Genomic DNA, 20,735 nt, shown 5'->3' on the forward strand with positions numbered 1-20,735 from the left:
ATGCCCTGGTGTTTTACCTGCAGCATACCAAGCCCTTCCGCAGGTCAACCCAGCTCTTCATTGTGACAGTGGACAGGATGAAGGGCCTTCCGGTGTACTCGCAGAGGATTTCCAACTGGATCACCTCCTGCATCCAGACCTGTTACGAGCTGGCACAGGTCCCACCACCACTGATCATGAGGGCCCATTCGACCAGAGCCCAGGCATCTTCGGCGGCCTTCCTCGTGCACATTCCCATCCAGGACATTTGCAGAGCTGCGACATGGTCTTCGGTTCACACGATCCCGGTGTGTTACACCATCATTCAGCAGGCCAGAGATGATGCTGGGTTCGGTAAAGTTGTGTTGCAATCTGCACATCCATGAACTCCTACCCGCCTCCATTGGTACTGCTTGGAAGTCACCTAACATGGAATGGACATGAGCAACCACTCAAAGAAGAAACGACAGTTACCTGTTCCATAACTGGTGTTCTTCGAGATATGTTGCCCATGTTCATTCCATAACCCACCCTCCTTCCTCCTTGTCGGAGTTTCCAGCAAGAAGGAACTGAGGGTGGGGGGAGTCGGTGGCGCCCCTTATACTGCAGCACGTGCACACCACTCCAGAGGGTGCTAGAGCCAGTACCTTACGGATACCACTGAGGGAAAAACTTCTGGCACCAGTGCATGTGGCGAGCGCACACACCTAATATGGAATGGACATGAGCAACTCATCTTGAAGAACACCAGTTACAGAAAAGGTAACTGTCTTTTTATTCCTACCCTTTGTTTCCTATCTTTTAACCAGTTACCAATCCATAAAAGGACCTTCCCTCTTATCCCATGACAGCTTACTTTGCTTAAGAGTTTCTTAAGCCAACTGTTCTTTGTTTATACTCGCCCCCCTCCCTGCTATTGTCAGTGGAGTTGCACTGGTGCAGTATGATGACATTGGAATGTGTAGTAGATAAAGTAATGGGAATGGTTAGCATCAGCCATATGCATGTTCATCACATCCTCCGATTCAGACAGAATTCTTTAGAAAAAACAGATGCATAAAGTTAATGAAATGGATGAAGTGTATTAGGAGAGGGATGAAGCAGCTGAGGGAAATTCATCTTTATCAAGTGCTTCCAAAGGAGTGACAGTCAAGAAACTGACTTGAAAATAACAAGGAGTCCGGTGGCACCTTAAAGACTAACCAATTTATTTGGGCATAAGCTTTTGTGGGTAAACAACCACACTTCTTCAGATGCATAGAGTGAAAGTTACAGATGCAGGCATTATATAATGACACATGAAGAGAAGGGAGTACCTCACAAGTGGAGAACCAGTGTTGACAGGGCCAATTCAATCAGGGTGGATGTAGTCCACTCCCAATAATTAATGAGGAGGTGTCAATTCCAGGAGAGGCCTTTGCCAATCCACCCTGATTGAATTGGCCCTGTCAACACTGGTTCTCCACTTGTGAGGTACTCCCTTCTCTTCATGTGTCATTATATGATGCCTGCATCTGTAAGTTTCACTCCATGCATCTGAAGAAGTGAGGTTTTTTTACCCACAAAAGCTTATGCCCAAATAAATCAGTTAGTCTTTAAGGTGCCACCGGACTCCTTGTTGTTTTTGTGAATACAGACTAACACGGCTACCCCCTGATACTTGACTTGAAAATGGGACACTTACATGCGTGGAAACTCAGCGCTGTGTTCATACTCTAGGAAGAAAACAAGAGACTGCTAATATTCATTATTAAGGGGCAAGCAGTTAGGCTTAATTTAAAAAACAGTGTTCAGCAATTCAGACAGATTGGACTGGGTTTTGAAAGAAAGAATGTGTCATTGTAATTCAAGAGATGTGTTAGAATAAAGTTGTTTTGCTTTCAGATGTTATGAAGTAACTACAGCAGAGGGAACAGGAAGTTAAATTTCACATCTGACACGTTCTCTCTCACTGACTTTCAATTAAGAGGCACTGGTGAAAGCTTTAATAATCCTGAGTGATGACCACAATTATCCTGAAACTCATCCTTTTGACAGAGTGCTTTGGCTACTTGGGTAAGTTCTTTGAAGTTTTTGGGGAGTTGGGATTTGGTGCAGTTGGTATATCTGTAATTCTCTAGGGTTAATCAAAAAAATCATCTTGGTTTTAAAAACCCAAAAGTTAATGCCCAAAATATGTATAGAACAATTAAAACATATGTAGCTGCTGTGCAAACCCCCCCAAATAGATTTCCATGTGTGCATGTTTGGGAGAACATTACTCAGGTTTTTATAGTGCAGAAGGCAAAATTGTTTGTGCTGAATCCAAGCTACCGTTGGCAAAATACCATGTGATTAGAAGAAGTTGCTCAAAGAGCATTAGCCCAAAAATCTTTGTCTTAGAGGAAATCCAAAGATTAAAAAATTACATTGTACTAATTCCAAAATGATGTCAGCAGGTTAATAATTATGAATTTCCTTCATTTATAATTAGACCTTTATAGTAAGTTCTTCATTGAGATTAACTCTCACTGTAAAATTTTAAAATATTGTGGAGACTTTCTTCCAGAACAAATAGCTACTGAAATACAATGCAGTTTAGTTTTTGTATCACAGCTCTCATACAAACTGTATTGCAAAAAACTGAACAGCGTTAAATATTATAGTAATAGCACCAAATAGTAAAGCAGAAGACGAGAGAAATTAAGATATTGAGATAAGAGAAAAAAAAAGGTGTTTTCTGATGTGTTTTTAACAGAGAGAGGAAACCAATAAGGCAAGGATGCAGGAAACCTGTCCTATACAATAACAATATTAAAAAAAACCCTAAAATTAATTAGCTCAAAAATCTTGAAATTAATATGATACCATGCCACTTTAGCAACCCAATAATCTTACTATTTAAATATTCTTCCCTTCCTTCCCTCTTTCCCCCCATTTTTTCTGATGTTTATTCACCAATATGTTCTATCTTGGTCATTCTGTATTTCAGTTCTAATATCTTTCAGGTGGATACTACATTTTTACCCAGCATTTAAAGTGCCATTCAAACCAATGATATGATGCACAAGTTTAAAATAATAATGAAGGCAAGAGCTGCTTTTTCTGAAAGAGAATATATTGTAAAGTAGGAAGGGGGAAAAAAATCAATGGTTTCTTGTGGGTGTGCTTTTAAATCTTAATAAAATTTCAAGTGAACTTTGCAAGTCTTGGGGCTGATGCTGCTGTTACAGTATTAAAAATGAGAATGTTGCCATTGATTTCGGTGGGATTGGAATTGGACCTTCACGGTAGGACTATAAATGATCAAGATGGATTAAATAAATAGCTCGTGTGAGCCGCATTGTGAAAAGAAAGGAGGAGAAAGATTTCTTATTGCTTCTCTAGGTGAGAAGAATCATAGAATCAAGAATCAAGAAAGCTTCATCAGTTCAAAAGAAGAAGAAAAGACAGGTTGACACTTTCAAAAAGGATTGCACAGCTCTGATAAAACTTGACCAATGTTTTTAAGAAATTAGTATCGGGAAATTAGTGTTTGTAGTTTTTTTCCCCCATACTAACTTCCCCCTACTGTTACTCACACCTTCTTGTCAACTGTTTGAAATGGGCCACCCTGATTACGTTGGCCTCATTACCACTACAAAAGTGATTTTTCCTCCTTGGGTATTCTACAGTTGAGAATAGCCCACTTCCACTTTAATTGAATTGTCTCGTTAACACTGACCCCACCACTTGGTAAGGCAACTCCCATCTTTTCATGTACTGTGTATATATACCTGCCTACTGTATTTTCCACTCAAAGCATCTGATGAAGTGGGTTTTAGTCCACAAAAGCTTATGCCCAAATAAATTTGTTAGTCTCTAAGGTGCCATAAGTACTCCTCATTGTTTTTGCTGATACAGACTAACATGGCTACCACTCTGAAACCTGTCACCATTCAAAGGGATAGTCAGTTTCAATATGGGGTTCCCAGGACTGTGAGCCACTTTACCTCCCTGCCTCAGCAAGAGAAAGATTTGCTGGTGCTTAACTGGGTGTCAGCACCCTGATACCATCAGTCTGTTAATCACCCAACCAATTTCCTCGGGGCTCGGCCAGTCCTCACTTTGCCTGGCAGGTTAACAATAGATGCACCTCAGCTGCTGTGAAAGCATTCCCTGTCCTATCCAGATCCTGTCACTGGCACACTCAGAAATTACCAGGTAAACTATCCCCAAAAGAACACACTAGTCCCTTCGGTTCAACGGAGGTCAGCTCCAATATAACATCACAGCACCAAGATATAGTTATAGTGAGAACAATCATACCTTTATTATCAAAAGCTGAAAATTAAGAGATAGTGACTAAGGATAACAAATGGAAACCTAAATTTTTACATATAAAACAAAAAGTATAACACCCTTCTCAGAGTCTAAACTTAACCTGTCTAATCCTTGTCTAAAGTATTTCTCACCTAGAGCAATCTCCCAGAGTCATCAACCAACAGGGCTCGGATCCACCTTGGATGAATGCAAAAAGCACTGTCCTTTTGCCTTCTCATATCCCTAAAAAAACAGGAGTACTTGTGGCACCTTAGAGACTAACAAATTTATTAGAGCATAAGCTTTCGTGGACTACAGCCCACTTCTTCGGATGCATACAGAGTGGAATATATCCCTAAAGTTCATTGGTTTGTCCCCAGAGTCAGGCTGACCGCCCGCGGTTTATTCCCTGGGGTGCTGACACCACATTGTTTTCACAGCCTCATCTTGTTGTCCTATACAAATGGACTTTTACTATTTTGGCTTACAATGCTTATTTTACATGTGAACCAAGGCAGACAGGTGAGTATATATCTCTTTGTCTGACAAAACCTGTTTGTGAACCCTGCCTGGGATAGACTCTCAAACATATTTTCATTACCTATTCACGATTCCTTAAATATCATCCATACCTACATCTTGCAAAAATAAGTTTTTATTAGATACCTCACTTGACCCTTTTTGGCTTTGGTTACCATAACAGCAGTGTGTTGGGTGTAGTGAGTTTGTCCGGCCTGTCAAGGATTGCTGTTACAGAACGGTGAACCCTTTGCCAGTTGGCACTGAGGTGTTCTCAGGGTCACACTACAGTATTTGTACTTATTCAGGGGAAAACAGGAGTAACTAAATTTTAAAAAGTGAGGGTGTTGTCATAATATAGGCTCCATAATGCCATCAATTATTATTATTATTATTATTATTGTGCTGTTTTATTATACCTGCGCTAAACTTAAAGTTATTTGGTTTTTGTCAATAGCAAATGGTACCAATGAATTAACAATCAGTCAGACACCATCAGAAATTAAGGTATCCACTGGAATGTCAGCTGAAATTACCTGTTCCTGGAAAAATGATGAGATAGTCGAGCGGTTTAGAGTAACCTGGAAAATACAACATCTCACCTGTAAAGAGGGCATCAGCAGAGAGTTATCATCAAAACTTTACTACACAGCCAATGCCACACACAAGGATAAGACCGTGTTAAAGATCGAAGTTGTGAAAAGAAATGACACTGGAACTTACTTCTGTGAGATAACTACCGAAATACCTTTCATGAAAAAAGGGCTGGGAAATGGAACAACTTTGATTGTTGAAGAGAAAGGTAAACAAGCAGTCGACATGAATTGTTCTATAGAGATGCCACTTCATTTGTCTCCCTGAAGATTTTTTAGTCAGAAATGTGTTACTTACTTTTTTTCTCCCTTAAAGATTATAAAACCAATGATCTGACAAAAAAACAGGGCGTTAGGAGCACCCATGTCCTTATTCTGGCTCTGACACTAACTCCTTCTGTAGCCTTGGGCAATTCACTTAACCTCTCTGCTTTAGTTTCCTCAGCTGTAAAATGTTCATTTACTGACATCACATGATTGCTGAGAGGATTCATTAGACTGTTATTTATAGCACCCTTAGGTCTGCTGAGTGCTTCACAGAAGACATAGAATGACACAGTGAAGCCTGGAAGAGCTTACAGTCTATAATTTAGATGAAGCAGTGAATGAGGATGAGAAATGCTAGGGAGAGAGATGGAGTGAGGAAGGGCAATGGTTACATCACTACAGTCACACTGTTACTCAGTTTAGCCATGAGCTCACCCCAGTGGTAGTGTTTTTATCATTTATTATGTTTTATTAATTTATAAAAACAAGCAAGATTAGGAGATACAATAGTGAGTATTTTTGATTCACTTGTGGCAAGCATTGCAACGGTCATCAAATGGTTTAAATAAAAATGCTACACACCTGCAATATTGTATTATTTTATTGTATAATTGCAAAATATTAATCATTTTTATTTTAGGGCCCAAAACTGCAAACACTTAAGCATGTGTGTAACTTTGTTTACGAATTGTCCTATTGAAGCGATTATTCATATGAGCAAAATCACACACACGTTTAAGTGTTTGTGGGATCTAATATTGAACCTAGCCATTGAGGCAATAGGACACACATATCTAAAAACTTAACAAGGTCTTATATATTGTGCTTTTAGTAATAAGTAACTTGATTTGAAATGTTTGATTGCAGAAGCTGGATCAATGGAAAGCTATCCTTTGATGGCAATTCTAGCCATCTTTCCTTTCCTAATATCAGGGGGCTGTTTCTATCTCTGTTACAAAAAGCAGCAGAACTCAAAACACTCTGGTAAGTGGCACTGCATTTTTACATATAGTCCTTAACAGCAAAATGCTGGTCTCAGAGTATGTGTGCACCTAAAAAAGCAGCACTAGGAGGGGAACTGCATGGTACAACTGTTGCGCCCTCCAGTCCTGAGTCTTCATGAGTACTCCAAGCAATGAGCGGTAGTTGGGGCCTTCCAGGCATTTATTATGAGGCATGGTCCATGTGTGTTTGCATGGACCCTTCTTATGCACCCACAATCACTATGCACCCTCACTTGCTTGAATTACTCATAATCCTGGAAAGAGTAAATGTGTCTATACAATGTGCTGCCACATATGGACCCTGCAAAGCTGAGCTGTATGGTGTATAAAAGGGACCACAAAAGTTTGGTGTCTGGGCACCCTTCACTAGCACACAGTAGGTCTACACACTTCTTTGCATGCCATGTAGACCAATGAAAGATCAGTCCCCATCAGTCTACCCTCAGAAAGCATTGATGTGACTCCTGAAATGTGTAATAAACAAAATAATGGCTCTGCTTTGTATTTATGTCACATAAATGTGTTCCATCCACCTTCAGTGCCAGAGAGAAGGACCCATGAGGAACAGACACTTCAGGTTACCGAATTGGATGAAGGAACTGAGATAAATGAAGCAGATGAGAGAAATTCTTCTTCATCAAACTCATCAGAATGGGTAAGCGATTTACAGCAGGGGTCGGCCTACAAGAAGTGGGCTCCGAAGTGAGGTACTCATGGAGGTTCCATTGAGCAGACAGAATTTAACAGGAAAACAGGAAGTTGCTGTTGTTTAGTACAGTAAAACCATGAAATAAAATGAAATGCATTGTCAATAAGAGCAAGGCAGACTTGCTTAATTTTATTTAAAACTGCATGTTGGGAAGGCCATATCCTACTGTTCCCCCTGAAGTGCTAGAGCATGCCACAACATAGTCCCCCATTGCTACTGCAGCCATGGTTAGCAGCTTTAGTGTACTTGACATTGTGGGGAAAGCACAGAACACAAGTATGTATGGCAAGTAAGCAAGAGGAGTAAGGTGGCTATACCATATTGTACTCAGAGGTTCAGCTCCTCACTGATGCTGGAGCAACACCCAATGTAGCTAGGGACTGAGAAAGTTGGCTTTACACTGTCTTTCTGCTCCTCCCTTTGGTCCTGGTTCAGCTCAAGGCACCATTCAAGCAGCTGGAGATCACCGGAGTGCAGAAGCTCTCAGCCATTCCCCTTTTCCCTGGCTATGCCTAGGGACATCCCTACATTGGGGTGGCATAAAACCAGTTACACCTGCCTCCAGATTCCCCTGTTCTGGGGAGACCCATGAAGCTGGTTAAGCCATCTTTATGGGTCTTTGTACTGCCATCAGGGCCTAGATCTGGCCCAGAGTCAGCAGTAAAGGTGTCAGTGGCATCATAAAAATTCATAGCTGTGTCTGATTTCCATTTGTTTGGAAGTTATTCACCTAACCCTAAGCACACTAGCTGTAGCAGGATAACAGTGTGTGTGTGTGTATGTGGAGCGGGGGGGTCTAGCACTTAAATATAGCCCCTGACATCATCAAACCACTGTATAAACCTTAAATAATAAATTCTCACAATACCTAAGTTAACAGATTGGGATATTGAGACACAGAGGATCAAATTCAACCCTAGCAGACACAGTTTCCATTGAAATCAGTGGGAGTTTCACAGGCTTACACTAAATGTAGCCCAGAGTGGTTAGGTAAAGTGCCAAAGGCCACAGAAGTGGTTATAGACAGAGCTGCTGATGTTAAAACACAGTAGTTCTTGGCTTCCCACCTCATACCTAGTCTCACATTAGCTTTGTTGTTACCACTACTGAAAATCCACTGGTAACTGCTGTGGATGGCACAAATGGTCAGGACGAGTAATTTTTTGGAAACATTTATAATTGAGAGCTTCTTCACCAGAATGCATTGATTCACCCTGGGACCCTTCCTGACCTCTCGAGGTCCCTTCCAGTTCTATGATTCTATGATTAAAGAGTTTATTTTGTAATACTACAGGAAATATCAAAATAATTTTTGCACTGTGGTTGTAGCCATGTTGATCCTAGTATATTAGCGAGACAAGGTGGGTGAGACAAGGTTGGTCCAGTAAAAGATGTTACCCCAGTCAAAATATTTTTTAAAAAATCTATTAATTTCATTTAAAATATAAAAGTAGACCTCTTATTATGGTGGATAGCTCTGTTACTTGTTAATATTTGATGATGACATGAGAAAAATTGTGTTGAGAATGAGAAGGCAAGCATCAAAGCTAGGGTGCAAAGCAATCAGTTCACTGCTAGCCATTAGCTTCAATGGACTTGCATGGACAACAAGAGTCATCCAGAAGACGTGTGAATATAATTATGAAAGATCTATTGTTGTTGTTGTTTTATAACTAAATGGCTGTTAACCACAGTCACCTCTTCTCATGTATCTTTTAAGTTCTAATACAGATTATGAACTTTTTAATAGGAATTCTGATCTTTCATTTCTAAGACTGCCTTGTTATTAGTTGGATCAGGTGACAAGTGTCACAAAGTTTGCAGCAATTGTTTAGAACATTTTTTGCTTGCTTTAAATGAGGTTTTGCTATTTTTTTCCTGGGTTGCATTAAGTACCTTTTCTGGAGACAGCGAGTGTCATGCTGCTGCAAACTAAGTTTATCATGTCTGAATCCACATCTTATATCCAGTGCAAATCTATCTGCCATCTCTAATTTACGTTCTTACAAAGTGGATGCCATATAGCTGTGAGCATCACAGTTTCTACTTGTTTAGGTATCATAGGCAGTAGTAGTTGTTTTCTACCTCTTGGGGAGAAAGGATGATCATGTGGCTGAAGAACAGGGCTGGGAATCCAGGCTTGGGTCATATTATTGGCTCTGTCACAGATTTCCTACTGCAAGTGACTTCATCTATCTGTGCCTCAGTTTCCCTTCTGTAAAAATGGGGATGATAATACTTTCCTTAAAGCAGTATTGTGAGGACAAATTTAAAAACATCCAATTCTTGACGTCCATTATCACACTATTGTGTACTGCACAAGGCTGAGAATGTTGGGAGAGTTAATGAGATGATTCTGTGGTAAACACCCCAGGCATAACAGAATCTTGTGCTGTGGGCATGCACATGTATGTGGGTTTTGGGGGGAGATGTTTAGGACTCCCAGCATTTTGTTGCAGATCTCATCTAAAGACCTCAAAGATTTTACCCACAAATACTCATGAAATGAAAATTGGATAATTTTGTACAGCTCCGAATAGCACCTAGATAGCACAGTAACTGGACACTAGATAGATTACATCGAAAACAGCAGCTAAAAGAAACAGCACTGTGGTTTTGTACATAAACCCATGTATAGCGGGGACATTAAAGGACTTGAAAGGTCATGGTGGTAGAAAACCAAGCCCAGTTCTGGTGCCATTTAAATAGGAATGGACCTGAACTAAAAGTCAGGCTCAACCACTGCAAATTTTGTGGATTCAGATCCAAATGAGAACTTCGCATCTGGCCTCTTCCTATAATGGGATAAATGAAATCCCTGGTTCCAAGCATTGGGAAAACTTTGCATTTGAGTCCAAATATTGTGGCTTGGGCTTATTTCTAAATGTAGAACTCTATGACTTTTGAGATGTGTCAAATCAGGTTCCTTTTCTGTTCCTTGAGTCCTATTCTAGGTGGTGTGTTAGATAATTATTCAGATTAAAACACACTTTAATAGTATAAGTTAATTTGATGGGAGTTTTCTTTGGTTTTCAAGGCTATTTCCACACTTTATGAGTCCCTTGATTATTTTGCAATGAAGCAAGATGAAGATAAAGATCAGGACAACAAACACTCTGTCACTTTTGCATCAAATGCAGAAGATTAGTAAATCTCATGACTAACAGCAGCAGCTGGGAAATCTAGAAGATTTGAGGAAAACAGCAAGGACCCTCCATCCACTTTGACATTCTAGATTTGAAAGCTCATGTAATTAATGAGAGATCGATAAAACTGGCAAGGCCACTGATTACAATAGCATAATTTGCTTCTTGATCTCCCAGTGTGCAACTGAAATGCAGTGAAGTCTGTTTGCTGTCCCTGGCACACCATTGTGACAGTGAAGCGAGTATGGTACGAGAAGGAAGGTTGGTTCAAAATAATGGAGAAAAGTATTTTTGTTATTGACTTTCATGCAAAATTCCCAGAGTCTTTTGTTGTTGCTGTTTTAAAAGTTTGATATCTCCCTATTTACCTGGAGGTTTATTGTCATGTAGTGGCTTCTCTTCCCCCAGTTCCCACTTCCCAGTGTGCAGGAGTAAACATAACGATGTGCAATCATACTGTGAGCATTTGTCAAACTGAATACCATTGAACCATTAAAAGTGTTGCCTCAGGCAATGGACAGTATGTGATGGTTTAGAGGAAGGTGGAGAAAAACCCCACACTGATAATCACCCAGATAGTTGGGCAATACTCTGCACAGGATGAAATCCTTCCTGATCACTGAGGGGGATCACCAGATGCACTGAAGCATGAGATTTCATTACCCTATCTTAGCATGAGTGAGTTTGCAGGACAGCATGACATCCTATATAGACTATGACAGTTAATGTATTAAAGTTAGCTAGAGCCTTTCTGAGTAAAGTTATTCTCCTGCGTATGCTAAATATTATCTCACAGTTTAAATATTATACATAATAAAAGCTAATTATAACCCACTTTGTGGGGATAAGATTTGGGGTGCTGCAGATTTTCTCCCACTCTGACAACCTCAAAAATAAGCACTGAAAAATTGTCCAAAAACTAAACACAAGATTAAAAAGTGACTTCCTATAAGCCTAATAGGAGGCAAACATTAACAGCAAACAAACGCAGCGGCTAATATTTTAGGCTTATTGAAAACAAGAGAAAGTGGCTGAAACATCAGTGTGTTTGTGTAGCAATCTTTTTTGTCTGCTGTTAAGGTTCATTCTGTGGACAGGTGGACAGTGGATTATTTTCCCAACAATGGGCACAGGTAAGCAGACTTCATCATTATGTAAGAGAGTGCTGATCCAGGCGGTCCTGGAGGGTGCCAGCAAACACAGACTGGCTTTTCCAAACTGCCCAGGAACAGCTCTGACAATAAATGTTATTCTGTATCTTTTCAATGAAAATGGAATGGGTTCCAAGTATTTTCTGTGTGTAGCTGTATGTGTAGAGTGAGAGAGACAGAGTATCAATTGGTAACAGTGCATCTCTCTGTCTATCAGTAAATCTAAATCTATCTGTATTTAACTTATATGTAAATAAAATCAGATTTTCTTAGTTATTTTTCTTCTCTTTTTGTTAAATTTAAATCATTTAAACCACAAGCCTCAGCGTCTCTCATCATGATATTAATTATTACAGGCTTGTTCCCTCCGCTGCAGGATAAACCCTCATAAAAGTGTCATGAAGCATCTTTGTGACTGGTGACGTTTCAGAGTGGGACAGATTTCTGTGGGCTTGTCCTATGAGTGGAAAGTCCACTGTTTTGTTTTGTTTGCTCATTATTTTATATTTATTTTTTGTTCTCCAGTGTTATCTCAGTGTTTGAAGTAACAGTTACTTTGCTGTGGAAAACTGATGAGTGGGAGCTCTGCATTTACAATGTCACGCTGCAGAATCCACTGGAAATTGTACATAGGTTGCAGGAGGAGAGAACGGAGCAAGGAGGAACATTTGAACACATCTGTGTATTGCTGATGAGACACACAGTGGCTACATAAACCACACAGATTTGGGAAGCTAGAAATAGAAATCTGACATTTCATGAGCTCCAAAAACAGTTCTCTACCAGTTGAGCTAAAATATATTTCCCTTAGCTGCTAGTAACAGTAGGTCTCTTATTCTTTCCATGATCAATCTCTTTCTCTCTCTCTCTCTCTCTCTCTCTCACTCACAAAGAGAGAGAGAGACGGAGAGAGCACCAATACCTTACAAAGAGGAAGGGGTAAAATGAAATTACATTGCTCACAGATCTGCAGTTCTAGGGCTGAAATGTCCTGTCTGGTATTTGGGAAGTAGCATCATTGAAAATGCCTGTTGGCCTCATCAGGGTGAGGGTGTCAGTAGTCTGGAGATTATGCATCCGAAGAAGTGGGCAGTAGCCCACGAAAGCTTATGCTCTAATAAATTTGTTAGTCTCTAAGGTGCCACAAGTACTCCTGTTCTTTTTGCGGATACAGACTAACACGGCTGCTACTCTGAAATAAGGTCCTAGGAAAGTTTTATATCAGGCTCAGTCCATGGATGGACAGGAATTTAGGAGATATATACAATTGGTAAAGCTGAAGGTAACTTTAATATCAAGTGCTTGATCCAAGAAGCTCCCAATAATGCAACAGAGGTAAGTAATAAGTGGTTAGCAACAAATCTGTTTTTCCCATCTGCCAGTGGTAGGCCTGCATTTAAAATACTTCAAGGAGATGCACTGTAGCCAAGAAAGCCAAAGAGATATTGTGGCTACATACTTAAGAATGAAGGGGCATGCTCTGAGCCGCAGGTCAGCGGCATGTCTGTGAATCATGTTCTTGCTGGACATTATTAGTAAGTATTAAATTACACGATGGCCTCCCCAGTAAGGATTTCTGGATCTGCCCTTGCTAACAGCTGCCTGTATTGCAATATATGACCAGCATTTCTATGTTCTGGCTCTTAAAGGTTACACCCAGTTGTCCTGACCTATTTTTATCCATGAGCTGAACGTGGCTAGAAGCCAGCTGATTTATTTTCAGAGCTCACACCCTTTGCCTGTGCCCTACTCAGTCATTTCACACATGTGCTGCATTTCTTTTGTGGGTTCTTATATGAGATAAGACGTTGCAATCCCTGTCAAGGACTTCTCACAGCAAGCACACATCTGCTTATTTTGCTTGTTGATTTAATTTTCCTACTGCTGCCATCTTCGCTATGGACTTGCTTTAAAACAGAACACTATAGTTAATCTCATGTCATATTCTGGCACCCAGCGTGATATTAACACTGGCTGGTCAGACAGTCCTCTGGACCATTTGGTGATCATTCAAACCCATATGCCTAATAATAAAACATTTCAAACTTCAAGAGAACCTATGAGGATTTGATTTCAGCCATTTTGGCCTCTTTCCTCCTGAGCAGGGTGTATGCAGAAGCACGTTTCTAAAGGTTTAATTTTAGATTCAAAGCACCTCTCTGCACATAGGTGAAAACCTTATTAAACAGTAAGGCAGCTATGATGTCATGGGACCCACAGGATGCTGTCGCTGGGGGTTGGTGCACTAGCCATTGCAATTAAGTACTGCAGATTTCAATACTCCTTGGCTCACATTTAAATTATTTTTCCTAATTTTGAAAAATCTTTTACCCTCCATGGGGAGGTGGATTCTCCCTCCCCTCACCCAAAGCTACTTGCGCACTGGGGGGCCTTTCTCCAATGGCATTTGTGGAAGGAAGGTGTGAAGCAGATTTTCCTTCTTCTGTGGAGTTTGGGTGCATTGACAGAGGTGATTGGTACTATAGAACAGTGTTTCTCAACCTTTTTGATACCAGGGCCAGGCTTGCTGCCTTACTAAAGTGTGTCAGGGAGATCTCAGGGATCGGCACCGGCACTGGTCCGTGGACCGGTCATTCAGAAACACTGCGATAGACCACCCAATACTAGGTGCAATGGTATTGCTTTTATGGCTGATAATGTGACTGAAATAGGGATAAGGTGCTGTCAGAGTAGCAGTGATGAGGACTAAGGCCTTGTCTACACACAAGTTGAATCAGTTTTAATTGGTTTAAAAACTGATTTTATTTAAACTGCTGCAAACCTCTGTGTTGGACACAATTAAACTGCTTTTATCTGTTTAGTTTGGGCCGGTACGTTTTCCAGTGTATGCTAAACCTGCTATAAGTCAGGTTTCAATCAATTTAAGTGTGTCCACAAAGAGTTTAGTTAAACACTACGTCACCTTAAAAACACACCTTTAGTTAAACAGGTGCATCATTGTGTGTGGACCAGGGTTATATACAAAGTCTGTTTAATGCAAACAAGAGAAGGTAATAATTCTTTTCTTGCTCCCAGCACTACTGGGGAAATAAAAGTTAAACTAATGCAGCAGCCCACAATCAACAATTTGCATGAGCCAAATGGCATTTGAACGCGAAAAGCTTTTATAGCCCTCTTCTAAACCTAAACCTGTGGTTTTCAACTGAGTCCTAAATCTGAAGAAACAAAAGTCTCCCATTGCTACTGACCACCCTAATTTGGATGTACTTGGAGGAAAGAAATGGAAACAAAATCATCAACTGTTATGACCACACAATCTGTTTTTCCACTGAACTACAGAGACTGCTAAATTCCCCATCCCCTTTCTGCTCTCTGCAGGGGGGTAGTGGAGGTGAAACCCAAGGATGGTTTTCCATACCATAACCATTTTAGTATCAGATTCTAACTACTTATGTGAGGCCACATCATCCTTTATGTCGGCAGGGAAAACGTCAATGAGAACCATACAACAAAGAAGCAGATATGACTATGTACCCATCTGTGCCCTTGGCTAATAACAGTGAGGGCGGGGGACGGGGACAGTCTTTAAATATTTAAGAAATTCATTAAGCCTCTTAGCAATCTCCTGTGAAAAGTAAATTGCAAAGTAAAAAACTTCAAATCTATTTTACTTCACCAATATGTGCTGAATGTCCCCACTAAGCAGGATGAGAAATAAATTAACAAGTAAATTAAGTGTTAAAAACTTTAAAAATCCACCATAAACCAATTTAACGGATATGGCTGACTCCACTGTATTCTGGCTCCATGCTCCAATGGACTTTGTTGGCAGGTAGGATGTGGCAATAATTATTTCCTTGGCTTTGTAGCAGAGCAGAGTTGTTTAGTGGGACTTTGGAGTATCTACAAACGATAGTTTTAAACACAGGGGCCTGGAGCAAGTGGGTGCTACTCAACTGACTTCAGTAAAAGTTGGACCCACTAATGTCAGCTCTGAATTTGGCCTGGTAAGGTTTAATTTGTTTATGTACATTTCACACAGGCTGCCCAGCAGGGCAGTGGCTGCATGTGAGTTACTATTTGTAAAATGGACTTCAGACTAGAGCCCAGCGCAGACACAAAAAATGTGTATCTGTATCCGATCTGCAAAAGTTGTCTGCAGATATCCACATCCATGGATGTGGATATCCGCAAATATCCACGGATTTGTAGGGCTCTAAATAGCACCACAGGTCACCGCACAGCATTGACCAGTGGTGCCGGGGGGGGCTCGCCCGTCCACTTTTCACAGGGGTGGCCTCTTTCCCCTTCCCCTCTTCTTCCTCCCCATCCCCCCCTTCCCCCGCATGGAGCTCAGCCGGGGAGCCTGGGCAGCTGTGGAGAGCCGCGGTGGACCCTCCACCTGCCCGCAGGGGTATGGAGGGTTGAGAGCAGCCCCCAGCCATATCCCCGCCCCCCAGGCTCCCCACTTAGTCGAGGGCAGATGGAGGGTCCGCGACTCTGTGCCGGCTCCCAACAGCTGCCCGCGCGGCTCTCCCCGACCCGGCTCTGGTGGGGGTGGAGGGGCAGTGCCTCGAAGCCTCAGCCCAGCTACGGTAAGAGCTAGGCGAGCAGCTGTGAGAACCATGGCAGGGACCCTCCCTCCACCTGCCCTGGGCGGGAGGTCTGAGTGGCAAGGACATGGGCCAGGGACTGCTCAGGGCCCTCCGCCCCGGGCAGGTGAAGGATCCACCGTGGCTTCCCACAGCTGCCCGCCCAGATCTTATTATGGCCAGGCTGCAACTCTGAGGCCTGTCCCCTATGGCTGGAGCCAGAGCCAGAGCTGGGTTGGGGGGAGCCTGGGTCCCTCCACCTGCTTTGGCGAGTCTGTGCTACAGCTCCAGAGCCCTGCATGGATACAAAATTTGTATCTGCATCCGAGCTTTTATTCGCAAGAATGGGCCATGGATATAAAGTGCAGACCCCCAGATTTGCAGGGCTCTACTTCAACCTGAATCTTCGTTCAGTGAACATGTACCAGTTTGGTTTTGCAAAGAATAGACAAATGCCCCTGCATGTATTTCTGCAATCAATAGAAGACTGTGCAGCAAGCTAACAGTTTCACTGCAAATCTCACACATACACTATTACTGAGAACTGAGGTTTCCTGAGGAAACGGACATGAGTCATAAAAGGAATAAGATTCTCATCTGCGTGCCATGGGGGTCAGTGCCAACCTAAAAGGTGGTGTTTATCAATGGCTATTCTGTGACTTGTGTAAAAAAAAAAAAATAGTGGTCTAAGTCCCCTATTATCATTGGCACCCCTTTTTGGTCACCTCAGTAGAGACGCTACAGAATAAATAAAAACAGTGAGGGGTGGGTGAGTCACGTCCCTGGGGCACAGTGGGGAGCCTGAATTGTCACTGCATAGGCTGAGAGTGTTCTATGAAGAACTGGAAAGTGGGTAAACTGCCCAAGTGCAAGGCACTCTTTACATTGGAGAAGTGTCTCTCTGTTAGGGGTTTGCACTACATCAATGTGGCTATATGAGTGCAAAAAACCCCAAGGTAGACAAGGCCTTAATCATAAACAAAAAATGGGGGAAGGGAGAAAAAAGCAAAGGTTACATTGATAAGCTCACCAAGGGACTTGGAAAGACTGTCATTGACTTCAGTGGGTTCTGGATTTGGTCTTTGGTTACTCACTAACCTACAGGCACATCTTCAGGGCTCCCTTAAATTAGTGTTGTTTGGTGGTTTTAAACTCCGCACAGGTGACACAGCATGTACAAAGGCATGAGGCTGGAATGGGACAGGAAATAAGAGGGCGCCTAAAATTTGGCATCATTGGCATGTCAGGAAGTGAGGTCCAAGATATTAAAGTGGGACTGAGCAATGGAAGGCCTTGAAAACAAGGAAGAGCAGTGTGAGCTATTGTGTTTATCTGCTATGAAACTCATAGACTTTAAGACCAGAAGGGCGCATCATGATCATCTAGTCTGATGCACATCTCAAGCCTACCCACTCCTGTAATAGGCCCCTAACCTCTGGCTGAGTTACTGAAGCCCTCAAATCATGATTTAAAGAAGTCAAGTTACAGAGAATCCACCATTTACTCTAGTTTAAACCAGCAAGTGACCCAAATCCATGCTGCAGAGGCAGGCGAAACTCTCTCACACACACACACACACACACATATTCTCTCTCTCTCTCTCTTTCTGCCAAGCTGACGTGGAGGGAAATTCCTTCCCAACCACCAAATATGGTGATGAGTTAGACCCTGAGCATATTGTTTAGACCCACCAGCCACTACTTCACTGTGTGGCTTCAGCTCCTGAAAATCCCATACACAACTACTGTGTCCTTTTCTCTTCTTTGGTTCTGGAAACCGACAAAATGAATGTGTCTCCTTTATGGACTCTCTGCAGCAGAAGAGGGAGAGTGTTTAGATAGTGTAGTGACAGGCACTTTAGAAATGTCATTAGCTTTAATTAGATTAGGTAGTATTATTCCCCTCTTCTCTGGTTGACAGTTTAGCCCCTGTACTACATTAGGTATACTTTGTTCTTTATAATTTCATGAAAATATTGATTAAAACCAACCAGCTGATATTGAGCAAGAAAGGAAGTGGAAAGAGTGGCTACACTCTTCAGGCCAAATGAGAAGATTGCCTCTGGGTAAAGAGAAGAGCAACTGGTTTCCTATCTTGCCTGGAGATCTGTGATGTGGTGGGGCAGGCTGCGAGAGCAGTGAACAGTGAGGCTAAAGCACTGTGAAGAGGAGCATTAAAAAAGGCAGGTTGTTTGTAGGAGATCATAGACCACATTCTACACATACTACTCTGATGACAATAGAATTATACCCGGCTCACAGCAGTGTAACTGAGAATAGAATGTTCATCCGTAACTGAAGAATTCTTTGTTCTCTAAATTCATTTTAACATTATTTAAAAGCAGTGTCCTTGGCAAGTTGTATCCTAATAAGTTGTTTCGTTGTTGCGTTTGAAGCAATCTATATCATTAAGTAGGATTGTCCAGAATCAGAACCACAGCTCCAATCACTTCCAAACTTTGGTGAATTTTGGATATGAATATTTATTCAAACTTCATGGCATAGGCCTAGCTGCATAATGAGCTGAAGCAGATCACTGAATTTGACTATTCTTTGGTTTAGGGGACTTCTACACTGGCAAAGTTACAGCACCGGCAGTTACGTGCCTCTCAGAGAGCACTGAAGGGAAACCGCTGTTGTGTGTTCACACTGTGGGTTGTGTGTTCACATTTGCAGCACTTGCAGTGATATTCGGAGCGGTGCACTCTGGGCAGCTATCCCACAGAGCACCTCTTTCTCTGCTGCCACTAAGACTTGTGGGAAGGTGGATGGGGTCGCGCGGCATCCTGGGTCCTGTCCCAATGCCCCGTGATGCATTGCTTCGCATCCCAGCAATCCCTGTGCTTCCGTCTGCATTTGACGCCATCTTTCACCGGTTTGTGGCAGTGGAGTTATTCCTTAAACTACAAAGGCAAGAGGAGTGCGACATTGATCTCACCACGCGTACTAGCTACGACACGAGATTGCTTGTGGCATTCATGGAGGTGCTGACCACAGTGGAACGCCGCTTTTGGACTTGGGAAACAAACACTGAGTGATGGAATCACATCGTCATGTACGTCTGGGATGACGAGCCGTGGCTGCAGAACTTTCGGATGAGGAAAGCCACATTCATGGGACTATGTGATGAGCCCTGTGGCGCAAGGACACGAGAATGAGAACTGCCTTGTCTTTGGAGAAGCGTGTGGCAATTTCACTGTGGAAGCTGGCCACTCTAGACTGCTACCGATCAGTTGCTAACCAGTCTGGAGTGGGAAAGTTGACCATTGGTGTTGATGAAAGTGTGCAGGGCCATTAATCACATCCTGCTCCAAAAGACCAGGCAATGTGCGTGACATTGTAGATGGCTTTGCACAAATGGGCTTCCCTAACTGCAGAGGGGCGATAGATGGCACGCACATTCCAATTCTGGCACCAGACCACCTAGCCACCGAGTACATTCATCGCAAGGGGTATTTCTCAATGGTTCTCCAAGCGCTTGTGGATCACCGTGGGCATTTCATGGACATTAACACAGGCTGGTCCAGAAAGGTGCATTACGCACGCATCTTTCGGAACACTGGCCTGTTCAATAAGCTGCAAGCAGGGACTTTCTTCCTGGACCAGAATATCGCTGTAGGGGAAGCCGAAATGCCCATTGTGAGCCTGGGAGACCCCGCCTACCCCTTAATGCCATGGCTTATGAAGCCATACACGGGGCAACTTGACAGCAGCAAGGAGTGGTTCAACAACAAGCTGAGCAAGTGCAGAATGACTGTTGAGTGTGCATTTGGCCGTTTAAAAGCCCACTGGCAATGCCTGTATGGGGAGCTGGACCTGGCTGATGACAATATTCCTATGCTTATAGCCACGTGCTGTATGCTCCATAATATTTGTGAAGGGAAGGGTGAAAGCTTCACTCAGGGCCGGACCGAAGAGGTTCAGCGCCTGGAGGCTGAGTTTGAACAGACAGAGTATAGGCGCCGACTTCCTCTTTGCCCGGCGAGTGTTTGACCACCACCCCCACACTATGGCCCCGCTCCTGCGCCACCTCTTCCTGCCCAGCACCGCCCTCACCGCACCCCCATTCCACCCCTTCCCCAAAGTCCCCACCCTACACCGCCTTTTCTCACCTCAGCCCCGCCCTCTTTCTGCCCCCATTCCACCCCCCTCCCCAAGACCCTGCCTCTTCTCCACCTCCTCCCCTGAGCGCACTACGTCACCGCTCCTCCCCCTTCCTCCTGGAAAGCCCTAAGTGCCGCCAAACAGCTGTTAGGCGGTGGGGGGCTGGAAGCGCTGGGAGGGAGGAGGAGGAGCGGGGACACAGCGTGCTCGGGGGGGGGGAGAAGGAGGTGCGGGGAGCTTGGCTGCCAGTGGGTACAGAGCACCTGCTAGTTTTTCCCTGTGGGTGCTCCAGCACCGGAGCACCCATGGAGTCGGCGTCTATGAGGCAGAGAACAGGGCTATTAGAGGGGCACAGAGTGGAGCCATAAGGATCAGGGATGCCTTGAAGCAGCAATTTGAAGCTGAAATGCTAGGAAGTGATTGGTGCACG

At 42.9% G+C, this 20,735-nt stretch overlaps 1 protein-coding gene across 1 annotated transcript; it reads left to right on the forward strand.

Moving 5' to 3' along the window:
* The first annotated feature begins 1,852 nt into the window (after window positions 1–1,852).
* On the forward strand, window positions 1,853–11,925 carry LOC101951980 (uncharacterized). Its single transcript, XM_008170187.4, has 5 exons — window positions 1,853–2,034; window positions 5,237–5,581; window positions 6,507–6,623; window positions 7,183–7,298; window positions 10,390–11,925. Exons 1-5 carry the CDS (start codon window positions 1,980–1,982, stop codon window positions 10,498–10,500), a joined length of 744 nt encoding a protein of 247 aa, XP_008168409.2. The 5' UTR covers window positions 1,853–1,979; the 3' UTR covers window positions 10,501–11,925.
* The last annotated feature ends 8,810 nt before the right edge of the window (window positions 11,926–20,735 follow it).

This window comes from Chrysemys picta, chromosome 5 (assembly GCF_011386835.1).
Source record: "Chrysemys picta bellii isolate R12L10 chromosome 5, ASM1138683v2, whole genome shotgun sequence".
Classification (NCBI taxonomy): Eukaryota; Metazoa; Chordata; order Testudines; family Emydidae; genus Chrysemys; species Chrysemys picta.